At 36.3% G+C, this 18,130-nt stretch overlaps 1 protein-coding gene and 1 pseudogene across 2 annotated transcripts in view; one reads left to right on the top strand and one right to left on the bottom strand.

Annotated features, from left to right (window-relative positions):
- NLK (nemo like kinase) overlaps nt 1–18,130 on the top strand; it is a 157,718-nt gene that overhangs the window by 64,158 nt on the left and 75,430 nt on the right. For both annotated transcript variants that reach the window (XM_055255829.2, XM_055255828.2), the window contains exon 2: nt 17,045–17,174. In XM_055255829.2, coding sequence (XP_055111804.1) covers nt 17,045–17,174 — 130 coding nt within the window. The remainder of the gene's footprint in view (nt 1–17,044; nt 17,175–18,130) is intronic.
- On the bottom strand, nt 10,698–10,868 carry LOC129469356 (small ribosomal subunit protein uS14-like; annotated as a pseudogene).

Below are 18,130 nucleotides of genomic sequence, written 5' to 3'. Positions count from 1 at the left end.
GCCCAAAGCCAAGGCCATAGCCCTGTGTCAGACTACCAACATATAAAGAAAATTTTTGTTTGCAATGTTTGATGTTCCTTGTGGGTGATTTATTTAATTTCCATTATTGCTCTATTTACCATAATTAAAAATCAGGAGTAAATTGCAGTATTTGTCCCATTGTATTTTTTCCAAGTATGTTTCCCAAAAACTTACTCTGTATCTAAAGCATCCATATTATGGTTGGAGAACCTAACATGAAATATATAGAATAATGATTTGAGTACCTCACTCTACATATTTTATTGAAAACATGCCTCAAGCAACATTAATTTCTTCTTTTTAGCTTTCAGAATAATTTTGCATATTCAGAACTTATCTTCAACTAAATAAATTCTTTTACACAGTGTGCTTTATTTATATGAACACTATAGCATTTCAATTTATATTACCATTTTATAATAATTTCAATTCATATATAATGAAAATACATAAAATATCCTAGAACTTCTTTTGTAAAATTGAGGTATATCTTATATACTGCTTCTTATATGCTAACAGATGTATTCCTTATAACAGGAAAAGAAGGAATGCACAAAAACCGATAAATGCAAGAGCTGTATCCTGGAACACTTGAATAAGAGATAATATCTCACTATGAGAATTTCAGTTCAAATAAACAAAAATGTAATTGCCCTCAGTAATGTAATAAGAAATTTTTAAGAGAATGAAATGGAAGTAGTAGACCTGAGCACTTTGTTTTAAATGCACAGATTTGAATACACCCAATTTCGTAGTAAATACTTTTGACATAAATTTTACATACAGCATCCTCAGATTATGGTGCAATGAAATTGGAAATTAATAAGAAAACAGCAGATTTTCAACCAAATGAAAAAGAGAAATACATGCTACAATAAAACTATACTATTTGAAAGACATAAAAAATCCCCATCACCAATTATCCAGCTCATGAGGCTAACATAGCTTAACTCATAATTTTGTTCAACTCTACATACCAATTTCAACAAGAAAAAATAGAGCATATATAATGTACTGGTTAATCCCAAAAGGACCTAAGAAAAGAAAAGAGTAAGATAGACAAAATTAAGATGAAAACTACTGAAATGGATAATTAAAAAATTTTTTTAACTTTAAAAACTAGATTACAAAAATTAAAAACACTACACAACTAGGTATTTTGAATACACTAGTTGCAGTAGGAAGCACAAGAAAATTTGATGGAATCACTGGTGAATATTTTTCAGTATGTAATATGTATATCATAGAAATAGCTACTAAGCCGGGCACAGTGGCTCACACCTGTAATCCTAGCACTTTGGGAGGCCGAGGTGGGTGGATCACCTGAGGTCAGGAGTTCAAGACCAGCCTGGCCAACGTGGTGAGACCCCGTCTCTACTAAAAATACAAAAATTAGCTGGGCGTGGTGGCGGGCGCCTGTAATCCCAGCTACTCAGGAGGCTGAGGCAGGAGAATCGCTTGAACCCAGGAGGCGGAGGTTGCAGTGAGCCAAGACCACACCATTGCACTCCAGCCTGGGCAACAAGAGCGAAACTCCGTCTCAAAAAAAAAACAAAAAACAAAGACAGAAAAGAAAAAAAAGAAATAGATACTAAACACTGAAGTAAATTGAAGGTTACCCAGTTTATTTTGTGAGGCAGACAGCTTTGGTGCCTACTAAGGTCAGAACATAAGATTGAAGGCAGTCTTGTTGATGAATATAGATGAAAAAAACTCTAAGAATAATGTAAATAGAACACATATTAAAAGATATTCAACAATTAAAAATAATATGCACCATGACCAAGTGAGATTTAGTATAGAATTTCAGGATTGGTTCAGTATAAGTCAAACTATTAATATAATCCATTTCATTACTGGGAAAAATAGTAAAATCAAAACAATGTTCATTGATCTGGGATGGGATACTGTTTTAGGCACTGGAAGGATACAAAGAGACATGTATCAGCAGAATCCTTGTGCTCTCAAGGGTTTATAACCTAGTAAATTAAAAAAGAAAATTAGTGAAAATCATGATGTGCCCCAAATATTTGAAAACATCCTAAAAATGTCTTATAAAAAGTAACAGACTGGGTGCAGTGGCTCACGCCTGTAATCCCAGCACTTTGGGAGGCCAAGGTAGCTGGATCACTTGAGGTCAGGAGTTTGAGACCAGCCTGGCCAACATGGTGAAACCCCATCTCTACTAAAAATACAAAAATTAGCCAGGTGTGGTGGTGCATGCATGTAGTCCCATCTACTCAGGAGGCAGGAGAATCACTTGAATCCAGGAGGCAGAAGTTGTAGCCGAGATCACATCACTGTGCTCCAGCCTGGGCAACAGAGGGATACTCTGCCTTAAAAAAAAAAAAAAAAAAAAAAAAATCAACATACATTCCTGACAATCCAAAAGTATAAAGGAAATGTAAGGGTTTTTCATATATATTTGTAACTAAGATTTAACGTTAGCCTAAAAGGAAAAGTAAAGGCATCTTCTGTTAAAAAATAATTAAAATAGTGCTGCCTCATATCAAATGTTAGCTATTATATAAAAATTTTAAAAAAAGGTACAGATATATGCAAGAAGGAAATTAAACTATCAGAATTCAAATGATTGTTATATATCCAGAAAATCTGAAAAATTAAACAGCATAATAATTGAATTTAGGTTGCAAATTTTTTTGGTTTTTTTTTTTTTTTTGAGGCGGAGTCTCGCTCTGTCGCCGAGGCTGGAGTGCAATGGCGCTATCTTGGCTCACTGCAAGTTCCGCCTCCCGGGTTCACGCCATTCTCCTGCCTCAGCCTCCCGAGTAGCTGGGACTACAGGTGCCTGCCACCACGCCCGGCTAATTTTTTTGTATTTTTTTAGTAGAGACGGGGTTTCACCATGTTAGCCAGGATCGTCTTGATCTCCTGACCTCGTGATCCGCCCGCCTCAGCCTCCCAAAGTGCTGGGATTACAGGCATGAGCCACCACGCCTGGCTGCAAATTTTAAGTTAATAAAAGTAAAGCATGTTACTGTATTTTAACAATAGATAATATAGCAACACATATATACCTGTTTACAGTGACACACATAAAATACTTTAACATAATGTTCTGTGTATATGTGAATAATAAAACTTTAATAGCAAGCATGAAATTAGTTTGAATAAATGGAAAGTTGTACCCTGGCTAGTGGGAAGGCCAGAAGTATTAAAATTACATGCTTACTATATTAATTACTCAATTTAATATTTAACCAAGATACCAATATAATATCTTTAGAAGCCTCGATTCCAGCGTTACCTGAGAATCTCAATTCCCCATCCCAGACATAGGGAATCCATTAACATTTTAAGATTTTAGGCTGGGCACGGTGGCTCACGCCTGTAATCCCAGCACTTTGGGAGGCCAAGGTGGGCGGATCACGAGGTCAGGAGATCGAGACGATCCTGGCTAACATGGTGAAACCCCGTCTCTACTAAAAAAATACAAAAAAATTAGCCGGGCGTGGTGGCAGGCGCCTGTAGTCCCAGCTACTTGGGAGGCTGAGGCAAGAGAACAGCATGAACCCGGGAGGTGGAGCTTGCAGTGAGCCGAGATCGTGCTGCTGCACTCCAGCCTGGGCAACACAGCGAGACTCCGTCTCACAAAAGAAAAAAAAAAAGATGTTAAGATTTCCAGGTGATTCCTGTTTGTTTAAATAAGTGGTTAATATGTGACCTATTTGGATGAGTGGAAAAACTATATCAAAGGGGATAGAAGGAAACTGTACAGAATAAAATCAGAATAGGGCCTAGAATATTGTAAACAGTTGATATTCTATGATGATGATTTTTGTTCTAACAACTTTATTGAGGCATAATTTATATACCATAAAATTTACCCATCATAAGTATGTAATTCAGTGCCTTTTAGTTAATTTATGGTGTTATACAACCATCACTACCACCCAATTTTAGAATATTTTCATCACCCCAAAGACTTGCTCATTAATAATAACCTACTCCCAACCCCAGGCAACCACTGAAATGTTCTGTCTCTACACATTTGTTTTTTCCAAGAATTTCTTATAAGTGATATATTATGTAGTCTTTTGTGTTTGGCTTCTTTCACTTAGCATAATGTTTTTGAGGTTTATCCATGTGTTAATAAATAATAGTTTGTTCTGTTGTATAGATGTATCATAGTTTATGCATTCACTAGGTAATGGATTTAACACTTTCCAGTTTTTGACTATTATGAATAATGCTATGAATATTTACATATAAGTCTTTGTGTGGACTTAAGTTTTCATTTCCCCTGTATAGACACCTAAGAGTGGAGTTGCAGGGTCATGGTAAGTTTATCTTTAACTTTTTAAGGTGCAGCCAAACTGTTTTCCAAGGTAGATTTGCCATTGTACAGTCTTACCAGTAATGTAAAAGGATTCCAATTTTGGTTGGGATTACATTGAATCTATAAGTCACTAAGAGGAGAATTGTCATCTTAACACTATTGAGTTTTCTAATCCACAAATATGAAGTGTTTCCTTATTTAAATCTTCTCTAATTTATCAGCAATGTTTTGTAGTTTGCATTCTATGTCTTACACTTCTTTTTAAAATTTATTCCTTAAGTATTTTATTCTTTATGATTCTGTTGTGAATGAAATTGTTTTCTTAAGTTCATCTTTAGATTATTTATTGCTTATATATATATATATATCTTGGAATATCTTCATTTGGACTTCATTTTTGAAGGATAGGATCTTAGTTGCATATAGAATTTTTGCTTTCTCCACTAAAATATGGCATTCCACTGCCTTCTGGCTTCCATTATTTCTGATGAGAAGTCAGTCGTTTATCATATTGTTATTTTTCTCTTGCTTTGACTTGAATTGATGTTTGACTATGAAGTGTCTAGGCGTGGATCTCTTTGTGTCCATCTTACTTGGGGTTTTTTTGTTTTTTTTTTTTTTTACAACTTTTTGGATCTGTAGATTATTTTTCATCAAATTTGGAAATATTTCAACCATTATTTCTTTTTCTTCAAATACTTGTTCTGCCTCTTTCTTGCTCCTTTCCTCCTGATATTCCCATTGCATGCGTGTTGGTACCCTCACTGTTACTGCATAGGTCTCTGAGGTTTTGTTCATTTTTGCAAACTTTTTTCTTCGTTTCTAATATGTACTTTTCAAATCTAGAATTTGATTTTGTTCTATTTTTGTGGTTTCTACTTCTGTGTTGATATTCCCTGTTGAGTCATTGTCACCATATTTTTCTTTAATTTCTTAAACAGGTCTCCTTTAATTCTTTGAGCATATTTATGATAGCTAGTTTGGAAGTCTTTTTCTGAATAGGACATCTGGACACATTCAGAAACAGTTTCTGTTTGTTCGTTTGTTTGTTTTTTTGAGACAGAGTCTCGATCTATTGCCCAGGCTGGAGTGCAGTGGCACAATCTCAGCTCACTGCAACCTCTGCCTCGTAGGTTCAAGTGATTCTCCTGCCTCAGCCTCCCAAGTAACTGGAATTACAGATGCACACCACCATGCCTGGCTAATTTTTTTTATTTTTAGTAGACACAGGGTTTCACCATGTTGGCCAGGCTGACCTCAGGAGATCTGCCAACCTTGGCCTCCCAAAGTGCTGGGATTACAGGCATGAGCCACCGTGCCTGTCCAGAAACAGTTTTTATTGACTGCTTTTTTCCCCTGAGTATGGGCCACATTTTCCTGTTTCTTTACATGTCATGGAATGTTTTTGCTAAAAACTGGACATATTAGATAATACAGCGTAAAAGCTCTGGTTCTGATTTTCCTCACCCCTGACGGTTGTCATTATTGTTGTTATATATATTTGTTTCTTATTAAATGACACGTGCAGACTTAATGTGCAGAATCTCTCTCCCCACTGAGGTGCAGCCAGCTCGGGTCTCTGCTCAATTTTGTTTTGTTTTTTTTAATTTTTAGCCTAGCTTTCTTGGAGTCTTGCTTGTGTCTGCATAGCTGAGTGGTTGGCTATTGGTTAAAGGTTGTGCTCAAGCATTTTGAGCTAATAAGGCTTATACCTTCTGGGGTGTGTGTGCGTGTGTGTGTGTGTGTGTGTGTGTGTGTGTGTGTGTTGGGAGAGCATGTAGTTTTCAAATATGCCCAGCTTTTATTTTCTGCTGAGCCCTCTCAGTTTTTCCTCACATGCAGGAAGCCTCTCAGTCAGCAAGAGATCTATGGAGAGTTCAGGCTATCTCCAGTCTCCTCTGGGCATATATTCAGCCATCAGTTAGCCAGGACTGTGTGGGGGAGTTTAGCCCCCTGTGTGGCTCTCACATTTCCAGAATCTCCTTGTTAAATTTCTGGATTTCTGATAGTCTGCCTTTCTTCTCAACCAGGACAGCAGCCTTTGAATAACAGAGCTATAGGCCTTCTCTGTTCTTTTCTAGTTGAGTTTAATGCTTTGACTCCACATCGCTACTGGGTGTGGGTTTTTTGCCCTCCCCTTCAAATCGTGTTAGCTCCCTGTGACAATGAAGCTGCTTGGGTTTTGTAGCCAGCCTTGCCCAGGAACTATTAGATGTACTGGTGCTTGGGTAGGGTGTGGCAGGGGTGGGGTAAGAAGCTGACCCAAGCTGTGACTCCCACTATTATTACACAAATTTCAGCAGGTTTTTGTAAAAACACTTAAATTTGTCATTTGACTTTGGCCATTTTCTGGAGTCCCAAAATGGCTGTTTTTGGCACTTCTGTCTAGTTTTATAGTTGTTTTGAGGGGAAAGGATTTGCTGACCTCTTCAGTTTGCCACAGCTGGAAGTCCTGCCTCCTGTTTTGTTTTGTCTTGTTTTTGTAATATTTTTGGGTTTGGTTATTTTTAACAGGCTAATTGAAAACCTGAAGCACATCTATATATTGTAGCTGCCTCAGCATTGTGCTTCACAATGGAAGAAGTTAGGAGACTGTGATTAGATTAGGGATGGGGCTGTAGTCCTAAATTTGCTGACAGCACTTTCCTGTGGAATGCTTCCTAATAATGTATTCTTGTGTAATGATGAAGAAAATGTTTATTTTTTTTTTAAGCAAGCAGATTCCTTTGGAATTCTACAACATAAAAAAGACATCATAGTATACTCCTCTCTACAGAATGAATTTGGCACAGGGAAAGAAGTGACAAAGTTCTTTGGGCTGGTATAGATGTATATCTATATGAAAAATAATGGAAAGACTCATCCTTTTAAAAAGTTACTCATTATACAGGTTTAAGCTAAAATTTTTTTATGTGCTAGAAAATTAAGCTGGGCAGTTTGCCTTTTTAAAAAACCTTTCTAATTATTTAGTAACACACATACACAAAATGTATAACTCAGTGGCGTATCACAAAGTGCACACCTCTATAACCACCATTCAAGTGAGATACAGGACATCACCGGTACCAGGAAGTCCCCTGTGCCCTCTGGATCCATACTCCAAGAGAGGATTCTTGGATCTCACACAAGAAAAAATTGGGGCAAGTCCATAGAGTAAAGTGAAAGCAAGTTTACTTAAGTAAAGGAATAAAAGAATGACTACTCCATAGGCAGAGCAGCCCTGAGGGCTGCTGGTTGCCCATTTTTTTTTTTTTTTTTTGAGACAGAGTCTTGCTGTGTCACCCAGGCTGGAGTGCAGTGGCACAATCTCGGCTCACTGCAAACTCCGCCTCCCGGGTTCATGCCATTCTCCTGCCTCAGCCTCTCCGAGTAGCTGGGACTACAGGCGCCCGCCACCACGCCCGGCTAATTTTTTGTATTTTTAGTAGAGACGGGGTTTCACAGTGGTCTCGATCTCCTGACCTCGTGATCCGCCCGCCTCAGCCTCCCAAAGTGCTGGGATTACAAGCGTGAGCCACCGCGCCCGGCCCGGTTGCCCATTTTTATGATTATTTCTTGGTTATATGCTAAACAAAGGATGGATTATTTATGCCTCCCCTTTTTAGGCCATATAGGGTAACTTCTTGGTGTTGCCATGGCATTTGTAAACTGTCACGGCACTAGTGGGAGTGTCTCTTAGCATGCTAATGCATTATAATTCCAGAGGTCACTCTCATCACCATCTTGGTTTTGGTGGATTTTAGCTGGCTGCTTTACTGCAACCTGTTTTACCAGCAAGGTCTTTATGACCTGTATCTTGTGCTGACCTCCTATCTCATCCTGTGACTTAGAATGCCTTAACTTCCTGGGAATGCAGCCCAGTAGATCTCAGCCTCATTTTACCCAACCCCCATTCAAGATGGACTTGCTCTGATTCAAACGCCTCTGACACTCTACCACCATTGTCCTCTCCTCCTAAGATAATCACTGTCCTAACTTTTATGCTAACTACTTCCTTTCCCAACAGTTTCTATCTCCTAAGTGTGCATCCCTAAACATTATAGTTTAACTTTGCCTTTTTTTTTAATATTATGGAAATGGTATCTTGCAGTATATATTTATTGTGACTGGTTTCTTTTGTTCAAAATTATGTTTGTAAGATTTATCTATGTTGTTGCATATGGCAGTAGTTCATTTTAATTGCTGGAGAGTATTCCATTGTTTGAATATACCGCAATTTGTATACTGTATATTATATATTGAACATTCTGTTTGTGGATATTTAAGCTATTTCCAGTTTTAAGGGTATTACAAATATTGCTGCTCTGAATACGCTTGCATGTGTCTTTTTTTTTTTTTTTTTTTTTTTTTTGAGACGGAGGTGTCTTAATGTATAGATATGCATATTCCTTTTGGTTGTATACCTAGGAGTCAAATTGCCAGGTCATAGTGTGTATATATTTTTTACTTAATAGATAATGTCAACTTGTTTTCCGAAGTGATTATAACAATTTACCCTCCTAAACTATAAGAATTTCCATTGCACTTCATCTTAACAAAACATTTGCTATTGTTAGACTTTTAAAAAATTGATTTGTAGGAGTTCTGTATACATCTGGATAAGAGCCCTTTCTTCCTTATAAGTGTTGCAAGCATCTTCTCCTATGTGACTTGCATTTTTACCCTCTTAATGTAGATATGAAAAGACATTCTTGATTTTAAAGTAGCCAAATATATCAATATTTTCCAGTGTGATTAGTGCTTTTTGTGTTCAATTGAAGAAATCTTTCCTTGCCTTAATATCATATTCTTCTTCTGTAGGTTATCTTCTAAAAGCGATGTGATTTTGCTTTTCACATTTATATCTACATCCTACCTGGAATTCGTTTTTGTGTATAGTGTGAAGTAGGTTTGGAGGTTCATCTTATTTTTCCATGTGGATATTTCATGGTTCCAATAACATAGATTGAAAAGATACTGTATCTGGCAGGGTTCGATCAGGAGAAAGAAACCACACCAGTTAATTTAAACAGAGTTTAATATGGAAAAAATGTTAATTAGGTATAAAGTTGTCAAGTAGATAACTAAAAATGCAAGAAGAAAACACTAAGATATCACAAAAGTAGCAGTTTCCACCCCACAGCAGGAAGAATAAAGGGAAGAGGTTGGAATTACTCAAATTTAGAACCCCATGATGTCTGAGGAGAGGATACTGGCTCACTTGTGCTGGTATCTGGCATGGAAGATGCAGTGAGGCTAGTTCTGCAAGTTTTGGCAGAACTATAAACTCGATTCAGCTACTGCTATAAGAAGGTACTATTGCTGGGAATGAAGAAGTATTGTTTGGGTGTCACAGAAACAAGAAACAAGACAAGAAGCCCATAGGAGGTGCAAGTCCCTTCTTCCTCCACCACCCTGCAGTCTCTCTCCACAACCTTCTGTTGGCAGAGCCTAACATGGAGCCAGTTGGCAAAACCAAAATGTGGTTTGTAGAGTTTAGCCCCAGCATTATAGAGCAGTGTTTAGGCGGATGGGTTTGAAGCTGAGAGAGAATAGCTTAATAACTGACACAACCTTCCTGTCTCCACTGCTTTGCAGAGCCAACTTTTTGGTAAGTCAAGTGTTCATATAGGCGATAGTCTCTTTTTAGATTGATTATATTTCTGTTTCATCTGTCTTTGTACCATATTACACTATGTAAATTACTGTAGCTTTATTATGTCTTCATACCTAGTAGAGCAATTTTTCAAAACCGACCTATCCTTCTTCAAGTGTTTTAGCTGTCCTTAGCACACTTAAATTTATAGAAAAACTTTAAAACTACTTCATCTATCCCCCCCCATCAATTTGGGGGGAGTTGACAATTTTACAATGTTGAGTCTTCTCATCCGTGAATATGATACATCTTTCCATTTATTCTTTAATTTTGCTCTGTAATTTTTTAAACGTCTTGTATAGAAGTCTTGTGTAGCATCTGTTAGCTTTAATCCCAGATATTGCATATTTTTAATATTACAAATAGTTTTTTTATAAATTTCATTTTATTTTATTTTGAAAATTTCAAACTTACATTATTTTCCTTTTGTATAATTAGACCCCATTATACCCACCACCTAGATTCAGTAATTAGTAAGATTTGCTTCATTTGTTTCAACTTTTTTTTATTGTTGTTGCTGAAGTATTTTAAAACAAATCCTAGATCTCATGTCATTTCACCTATTTATACTTATAAGTATGCATCTCTAGAAAATATGGACATTTTTATTTATAACTAAATCTAAGCCACATTCACATTTCCTCATTTATATTTTTAAAATTTTTTATTTTATGTACAAAGAGCTAACATGGTTTCTATCATTGGGTGGATGCCTTGGATAATTCATTCAACAAAGATCATTTAGTCCAGCTTAATGAAACCTGTATCCTTCATGTACTGATGGAAACACTGGCAGCACCTATTGAGGCCATATTTCAGGATCAGGCTATGCTGCTTTGAGCAGATGCAACAAGAGTGAGAACCCCAGCCAAATTTTCATGGGTGGCTCTAGTAGGGCTGCTGGTGACCCATCTTGCTTTCAGGAGTGCAACCAGGCAAAGGGCCTCTTTTATTTCAAAAATGTTTTTTACTGTTGATATGTTCAATTTGCTTTTAACTTCAAGCATATTGTTCACATTTTATATTAAGTAATTATTAAAATATTAGCTTAGCCATTAAAATATTAAAGTATGCCCTACAACAATTCAGAACAAAGTTTTCTTTTCTGATGTGAACTTTATTTCTAAATTCATTAAGATTTTTGGCATCTGCAAAGCCACACTGTCACAAACCTACCATGTGAATAAAACTGTCTTTTTTTTTCAAATGTTTTCTATCCTTATAAACCTAATGAGCAACAAAAATTGCCGTTTGTTAAACATAAATTTTTTCTAGTCCTCAATGTTCCTATTACTGAACACATATCTTTCAGAAAGTCATCAGTGGGATTAAAAATAAGTGCATTTTTATGTGACATAGTTTTAGTTTTACTTGCCCTTTGTGACCTCTTCTTGCCTAGACAAAGTTGTTAAAATGCAAGAGGGAGATGTAGTTGTGAATTATTTTCCTTTGAGCGTTTGCATAGAAACCTTTCCCTCATTCTTTCAACTGGTTTTCCTCCCCATGCAATATTCATAGGTCTGTTTCTAAGCAAGGACTGTGACTAGTGGGCCATGAAAACTTCCTAGACTTGGCAGACTGGGCTGTATCATCTTCACCCTCTAACATGAGAAGATCCAGCATGGCAATTTTCCTGCAGGCAGTTCAGACTCCTCATAGACATATTTAACAGTGACTGAGGAGGAAGTCCCTGTATCTCCCCAGCATCTACAGTATGGATGGAACTAATTAATTCATGATCTAAAGAACAATTAAATATTCCCAAGACCACAGGAATTAGCATAAAATGATTTTCAGCTGCATTTTAAGTTACCCAGTATTATTGGTGGGGACTGAAAGGGTCTTAAGAGTTAGGTTTCACTCACTAGTACTAAGTACTTGAAAATAAATATGACAGCCTGATACTGGATGGCTTACCTGTTCCTTATCCTTCCTCCATTATCAGTACCTTCAGGTGTCTCACTACAGATCAGAATGGCCCAGTGCTGTCTTATCTGCTGAGATCTTTGCTATTTTTAGTTCATTAAACACAGAGTTAGAGGATGTTTAAGTTCTTATTTAACTCTTTCAGTCAAATATAGATATTTTGCTACTCCTAATGAATAATATTGGGAGGATATGAAGAAAAGAATGAACTGTTTCTCAGCCTTGGTTTAGCTATTGTATAAGGCCTTTTTTCTTTGTAATACAAATTAGCAAATTTGGGAATCATTTTATATATCCTGACAAAATAGAGAAGGATCTCTTTCTTATGCATACAGCTAACCCAACAGTTACCAAACTTGGATAAACAAACAAATGAGAAAAGAACTTGGCTAATATAATACATTAAATATAGAAGATGAGAATCCGTTTTTTATTTATGTTTTGGATGGGGTAAAGGCCTAGAAAGATTTCTTCTAAATTGTGTACAACTCTATAAATATAGTGGAGTGCACACAAATTATAGCCTGTTAAAATTGTGGTTAGAAAGACCAGTGAGAAAAGTAAATTTCTTATTCCATAATTTATTACATAAATTTCTTGTATATCCTTGGATATATAACAAAGACCAAGGAACAAATAGGATACATTTCCTAGACTTGTTTGTTGTCAAAAATTTTGCCTCAGTTTGCTATTTTCTGAAACAGGCAATCTAAATACAAGTAAAAATAAGGAAGTGAATTTCAAAATAAATGTGAAGGCAATAATCTAAATATTTAGAGTTTAGTTAGGAGGTTCTATTACTAAGATATGGACTGTATTGGTATAGTTGACATGGTAATTGTGGTATGTATAGCAAGAAATGGAGGATTGCTGATTACAACTTTATGTGAATAGAATTACAAGAACCTGATTTTCTTAAACCAAGTTGAAGCACTCTTTCTATTATATTATGTATTTGCTTTGAATAGCTAAAAACATGTATCAGAAACATGAATTTTAAAACTGCTAAAACATGGGGGATTCTTCACATAAAAATGAAAGAGAAACACAATTTCTTGGAGATTCTTGCTGACTAGTTTAAAGATGTTTTAAGTGACATTTTAGTGGCTGAGAAAGTATTCCCAATAATAAGTTTCACTTTTGTTTCATTACAACTTTTCTGCTTGCCAGTAATTTAAGCAGATTTGTGGCAGTGTTCAGTTTTCTGAGATTAAGAAAACTCAACAAAATGACCACAACAGATCTAAAATGCTTCCTGTTTTGTTAGTGTACTCTTTTGATCAACTCTGTATCTCTCTGAAAAATGACTTGTGGATTCTTCTGGCTTTTTAAAAAACAGTTGAATTTATGAATACAAAGAAGTATTGATAAACTCTGGACAGGTGTAAGTAAGGATTCTTTCTCACGACTCTTAAACATGCTGTTTGAAGTATTAATTTAAAACTTAGGAAGTAAACTCCTGTAAGTAAAACTTGACTGTTTAAGAAGGGAATCAGATGAAATGACAGAAGCACTGTCTTATTTAAGGCATCCATTGTTTAGCAGAGAAAGTAACTGCCCCAGAATTGTAGGTATAAGGATGGCTCCTTTTTTTCTGAAATGAAGAAACTTGTCCTAAATGTTGTTCATTATCTCTACAGCTGGAGCTTCATTAGCAAGTGCAGTTAGAATAACCAGGGTATGGCAGCAGCAGAGAAACTAAGCACCTCAAACCTTTGAGTAACAAAAATTAAAAGAATTCCTGTGTAACATGCTTCCACACTTATCTGGGTTCTGTGGTACTGTTTGTGCTGAACCAAAGCATCTGCTACCTCAAGTTAAGAGAGAACAAACTCAACATGGCGTGAAATTACTGCACTGCCATTCACATTCATTAGAGTTATATTGTTGCCAGCCACAGGCATGACTGACTTTTGCATGAATAATAAAATGCTGCTTTGTGAATTTTACTTTAAAACATTACAAGACATAGTACTCACCTTGAGCCTGTGTCAAGTATTTTCAGGAGTGGGTTTATCTCCTTTAGTGGGTTTTCTCACTATAATAGGGTAACCAGTAAGTAGTAGTCAGAAGTTAGGAAGAAGTATTGTATGAGGCCTTTGGAAAGGGCATTGTGTTAAATCAATTTATCTCATGTTTAAAAACTAATATTTATTGTGCCCAGCTAACTGTTAAAGATATTAAAATTATTAAATTGTCATTTGGCAACCATCATAATAATTGATTCAGGCAAAAATCGTGAGTGGAAACTAAAGTTAATGGATCAAAGTTCAGTGAGGAATAGGATATTTATACAGTTACAAAGGGAAAAAAATAATAACTTTATAGTGGAGATACCTGGCAGACACCTCATTCAAATGGTTAAAGTCATCAACAGTAATGGGACATATTGACATTATATGCCTCCTGAGATGATGCACTGAGAAGGCATCAGTTCTTTGTTGTTTCTGTCAAAAATGAATAATCTGGATCTAGTTATGAGAAAACACCAGACCCAAATTAAGGGCTGGTCTTCAAAGTAACTGGCCTGGTCTGTATAGTTCACAAATGGCAGTCATGAAAGACATGCCAAATAACGTCTAGATTAGAGAAGACCAAAGAGACGTGACAGTTGAATACAATGTGTGATATGAAGTTTTCCCTTTTTCGTATTTCATTGACATTTTTCTCTTGTAGTAGCTAGATACTGAAGTAGTATATTTAAACAGAAAAAAAAGTACTTCTAACTAATAGTCTGAATACAGCAATATATCAATGTCCCCTCCTATTTTCTAGTTTATGTGGATTTTAATCAGTATTGCAGATTTGGCTTGGGGGGTGTGTGTGTGTGTGTAAAATACAGACAGGGTCTCACTGTTGCCTACGCTGGTCTCAAACTCCTGGCCTCAAGTGATCCTCCTGTCTCAGCCTCCCAAAGTGCTGGGATTAACAGGTGTGAGCCACTGCGCCCTGCCTGGGTTGATATTTTTTAAGCAACAGTCATGAATGTTAGGTCTCCTGGCCTACTTGAGTTACATATGAAGCTATTGAAAACTCACAAGTGCCTGTAGTCCCAGAAGGCTGAGGCAGGAAGACTGCTTGAGCCCAAGAGTTCCAAGCTGCAGTGAGCTATAATTGTGCCACTGCACTCCAGCCTGCGTGACAGTGAGATCCTGTCTCTAAAGAATAATAATAATAGATAATACTTGTTCTATGAAAATTTTGGCCAGTGGAAGAAAGTAAAGTCATTGTGTTGTTAAAAAATACTAGAATAGTCAGTAGAGATAGCACCATGTTAAGGAAAAAAAAAATACTAGAATACATCATTTCAGAGTTTCATGAGCACTTAGAAAAGGAAGTAGTGATCACTAAAATGAATTCATAAAGAAGTTTGATATGGTTTTTAGACAGATATGTAGATAATAGGAGTTTTTATTTTCAGGAAAGCAATTTGATGAGTGTCTGATTTCCTGAGTGATTGTAGTTCACTGAATGAGTAATTGAATATCCATACTCAAGATTAATAATTGAATGTCAGTCCCGTGGATGATTTCTAGTATTTTATCTGTTGCAGAGATCTATTCTCAGTCCTGTTCTAAACTTTAATTAATAACTTAGAAAGAGACATTAATGTCACATGGATCAATTCTTTTTTTGTTTTTTTGAATACAGGCAGAGTCTTGCTGTATTGTCCAGGCTGGTCTCAAACTCCTGGTCTCAGGCATTCCTCCTGCCTCAGCCTCCCAAAGTGCTAGGGACAGAGGCATGAGCCACTGAGCCCAGCCTCAAATTTTAAAATGACACAAATTTAGGAGGAATAAATGCTCAGAGCATTGGATGATCAGAACAGGGGTTGAACAATAATAGCTGAGAATGTTAGGCAGAAATCTAGCTAAATAAATTGGACAGAAATAAATTCTACCAGAATAACCAATCTTAGTATGATAGGTAGAAGGAAAAAAAAAAAAAGCTCTAGGTTAATTCATGGAAAGTCAGTTTGCCAAATGACCAGTTGGCCATGTATACTCAATTTATTGGTATTTCTTTTCTCTTTCTTTCCTTTTTTTTTTTTTTTTTTTTTTTTTTTTTTTTTTTTTTTTTTGAGACAGAGTCTCGTTCTGTTGCCCAGGCTGGAGTGCAGTCAAGAAATCTTGGCTAACTGCAACCTCCACCTCCAGGTTCAAGCAATTCTTGTGCCTTAGCCTCCCAAGTAGCTGGGATTACAGGCATGCACCACCACGCCTGACTAAGTTTTGTATTTTTGGTAGAGACGGGGTTTCACCATGTTGGCCAGGCTGGTCTCGAACTCCTGGCCTCAAGTGATCCACTCACCTCGGCCTCCCAAAGTGCTGGGATTACAGGCGTGAGCCACTGAGCCTGGCCTGACATTCTTTTAACTATTTAGTTAATATGTATCAACTGGGTTCAGTCAGGAAAAACAGAAACCACACTCCTATTTCAAACATAGGGAAATATAATACAGGAAATTGGTTATATAGGTGGTAGAAGGCTAAAAGAGAAAAAAAGGGAGTGGGGGGACACAGTTATTAAAAAGATAGTAACTGCAAGAAGCAACTACCACACTAAGAGCTGGGAAAGAAAAGGGATGACGTTATCATTACTTGGGAGCTAGAGGGATCCCTAAGCTGGCACCCAGACTTCTAAGGAGGGGACATTGTTCAACTGCTGCTTATATTGAAGTCCATATTACTAAAAGATGTTCATATACATAAAAATCTAAATATCTAAATTGTGTTTGAACATGTCTTCCCTCTCAAATGTAGTTCTCAAAATAAAGCATAAAACTAATTTGACTTTTATCAAATTAATGATCTATGCTGCTTCTGCATGTTTGTTTTTTCCCATCTTTAAAATGGCTTTACCACTAATACCTCTCCTACCTCAGATGTATAAAGTGACCTCTCAGAAAAAGTAAGTGTTTATAGAAATTTAGACAGGGATTTTTTTTTTTAAAGCATGGCAGATGAGATGGGTGACCAAACAGTCTCTTTAATTATAGGCGTGTACTCTTTTAGCTTTCTCACTGACACCTTAAGCTTCTTTAAATGGACTTAATGTTGAGTGTTTTAAGATAAAGATATTGTCATGATCTGAAACATTGGAAAACAAGGTGTGGAACTGATTTCTCTTTTTTTTCCCTTCCCCAAATATTGCTTCTTTAGGTCAGTAACAGATCCAAGAGATGGAAAGAGAGTAGCGCTCAAAAAGATGCCCAACGTCTTCCAGAATCTGGTCTCTTGCAAAAGGGTCTTCCGGGAATTGAAGATGTTGTGTTTTTTTAAACATGATAATGTAAGTGAAATTGGTATTTGGGGGAAACTATTTCCTAAGCCTCCTGCATTGAATTAATAAAGAGCAAATGAAAGTTTAAAAGGGCACCTATAAGTAAAATTTGGAAATTGGTTACAGTTTTATGCCAAAATGTGAAAAGAAATAAGCGCACCAGTGAGGTTATAGGAGAATACCTATTGATAGGCTTTCAATTCGTACATTCTTATTGAAAGAGATGCACACACACACACACAATTTTCTAAGCTGTAGTCTTACAGTGCTTTGCTTTCCTTTTATATGTACTCTTTATGTCTCTCTATGACTGTCTTAAATTTTCACTATTGAGATTAGTGGTTTTCAACCTTAGCATATTAGAGTCACCTGGGGTGTCCATTTTATCAGCATTTTATTTGAAGGTTTGAAAATTACACTATGAATTGTATGACATGCACAAGCCCTAAACTCCAAATCAGGAAACGAACCTATTGAGTTTCACATTGGCTTCTGAAATGTGGTGTGCACTCTCATTTGTCAATCTGAATGTCTTTTTTAATTCTAAGAATACAAGCTATTAAATATGTTACAGCCCACAGAAAAGAAGCATATATTTGTAGGGAAATAGGTTATTAATAGAAACCACAACCAAGGTTTTTATTGAGGGGCTTGGAAACCTGAGACAAATTAGACCCTTTTTGTGACTGAACAATGAGCAAGTGTAAGTGAATTCTAAGATTGATTGATTGACAGGTAAATATTGATGCAAAGCAAATATTGATATTTAGCCGAGGAATAATACTAATATTCAACACAAAAATAGAGTGTAGTGATTTATGTAGTGAGTGATTTAAGTGGAAATAATTGACCCTTGATTTTAAGTGCTTTATCTTTATCTCTTAATATTTTAAATCAGAGATTAAGTTAGAGATGTGGGAAACAGTTTCTCCTTAAAAACAGTACATCCCTTAAGGTAACATAGG

The sequence above is a fragment of the Symphalangus syndactylus genome, chromosome 20 (assembly GCF_028878055.3).
Source record: "Symphalangus syndactylus isolate Jambi chromosome 20, NHGRI_mSymSyn1-v2.1_pri, whole genome shotgun sequence".
NCBI lineage: Eukaryota > Metazoa > Chordata > Mammalia > Primates > Hylobatidae > Symphalangus > Symphalangus syndactylus.
This window is presented reverse-complemented; position numbering and strand designations above follow the sequence as displayed.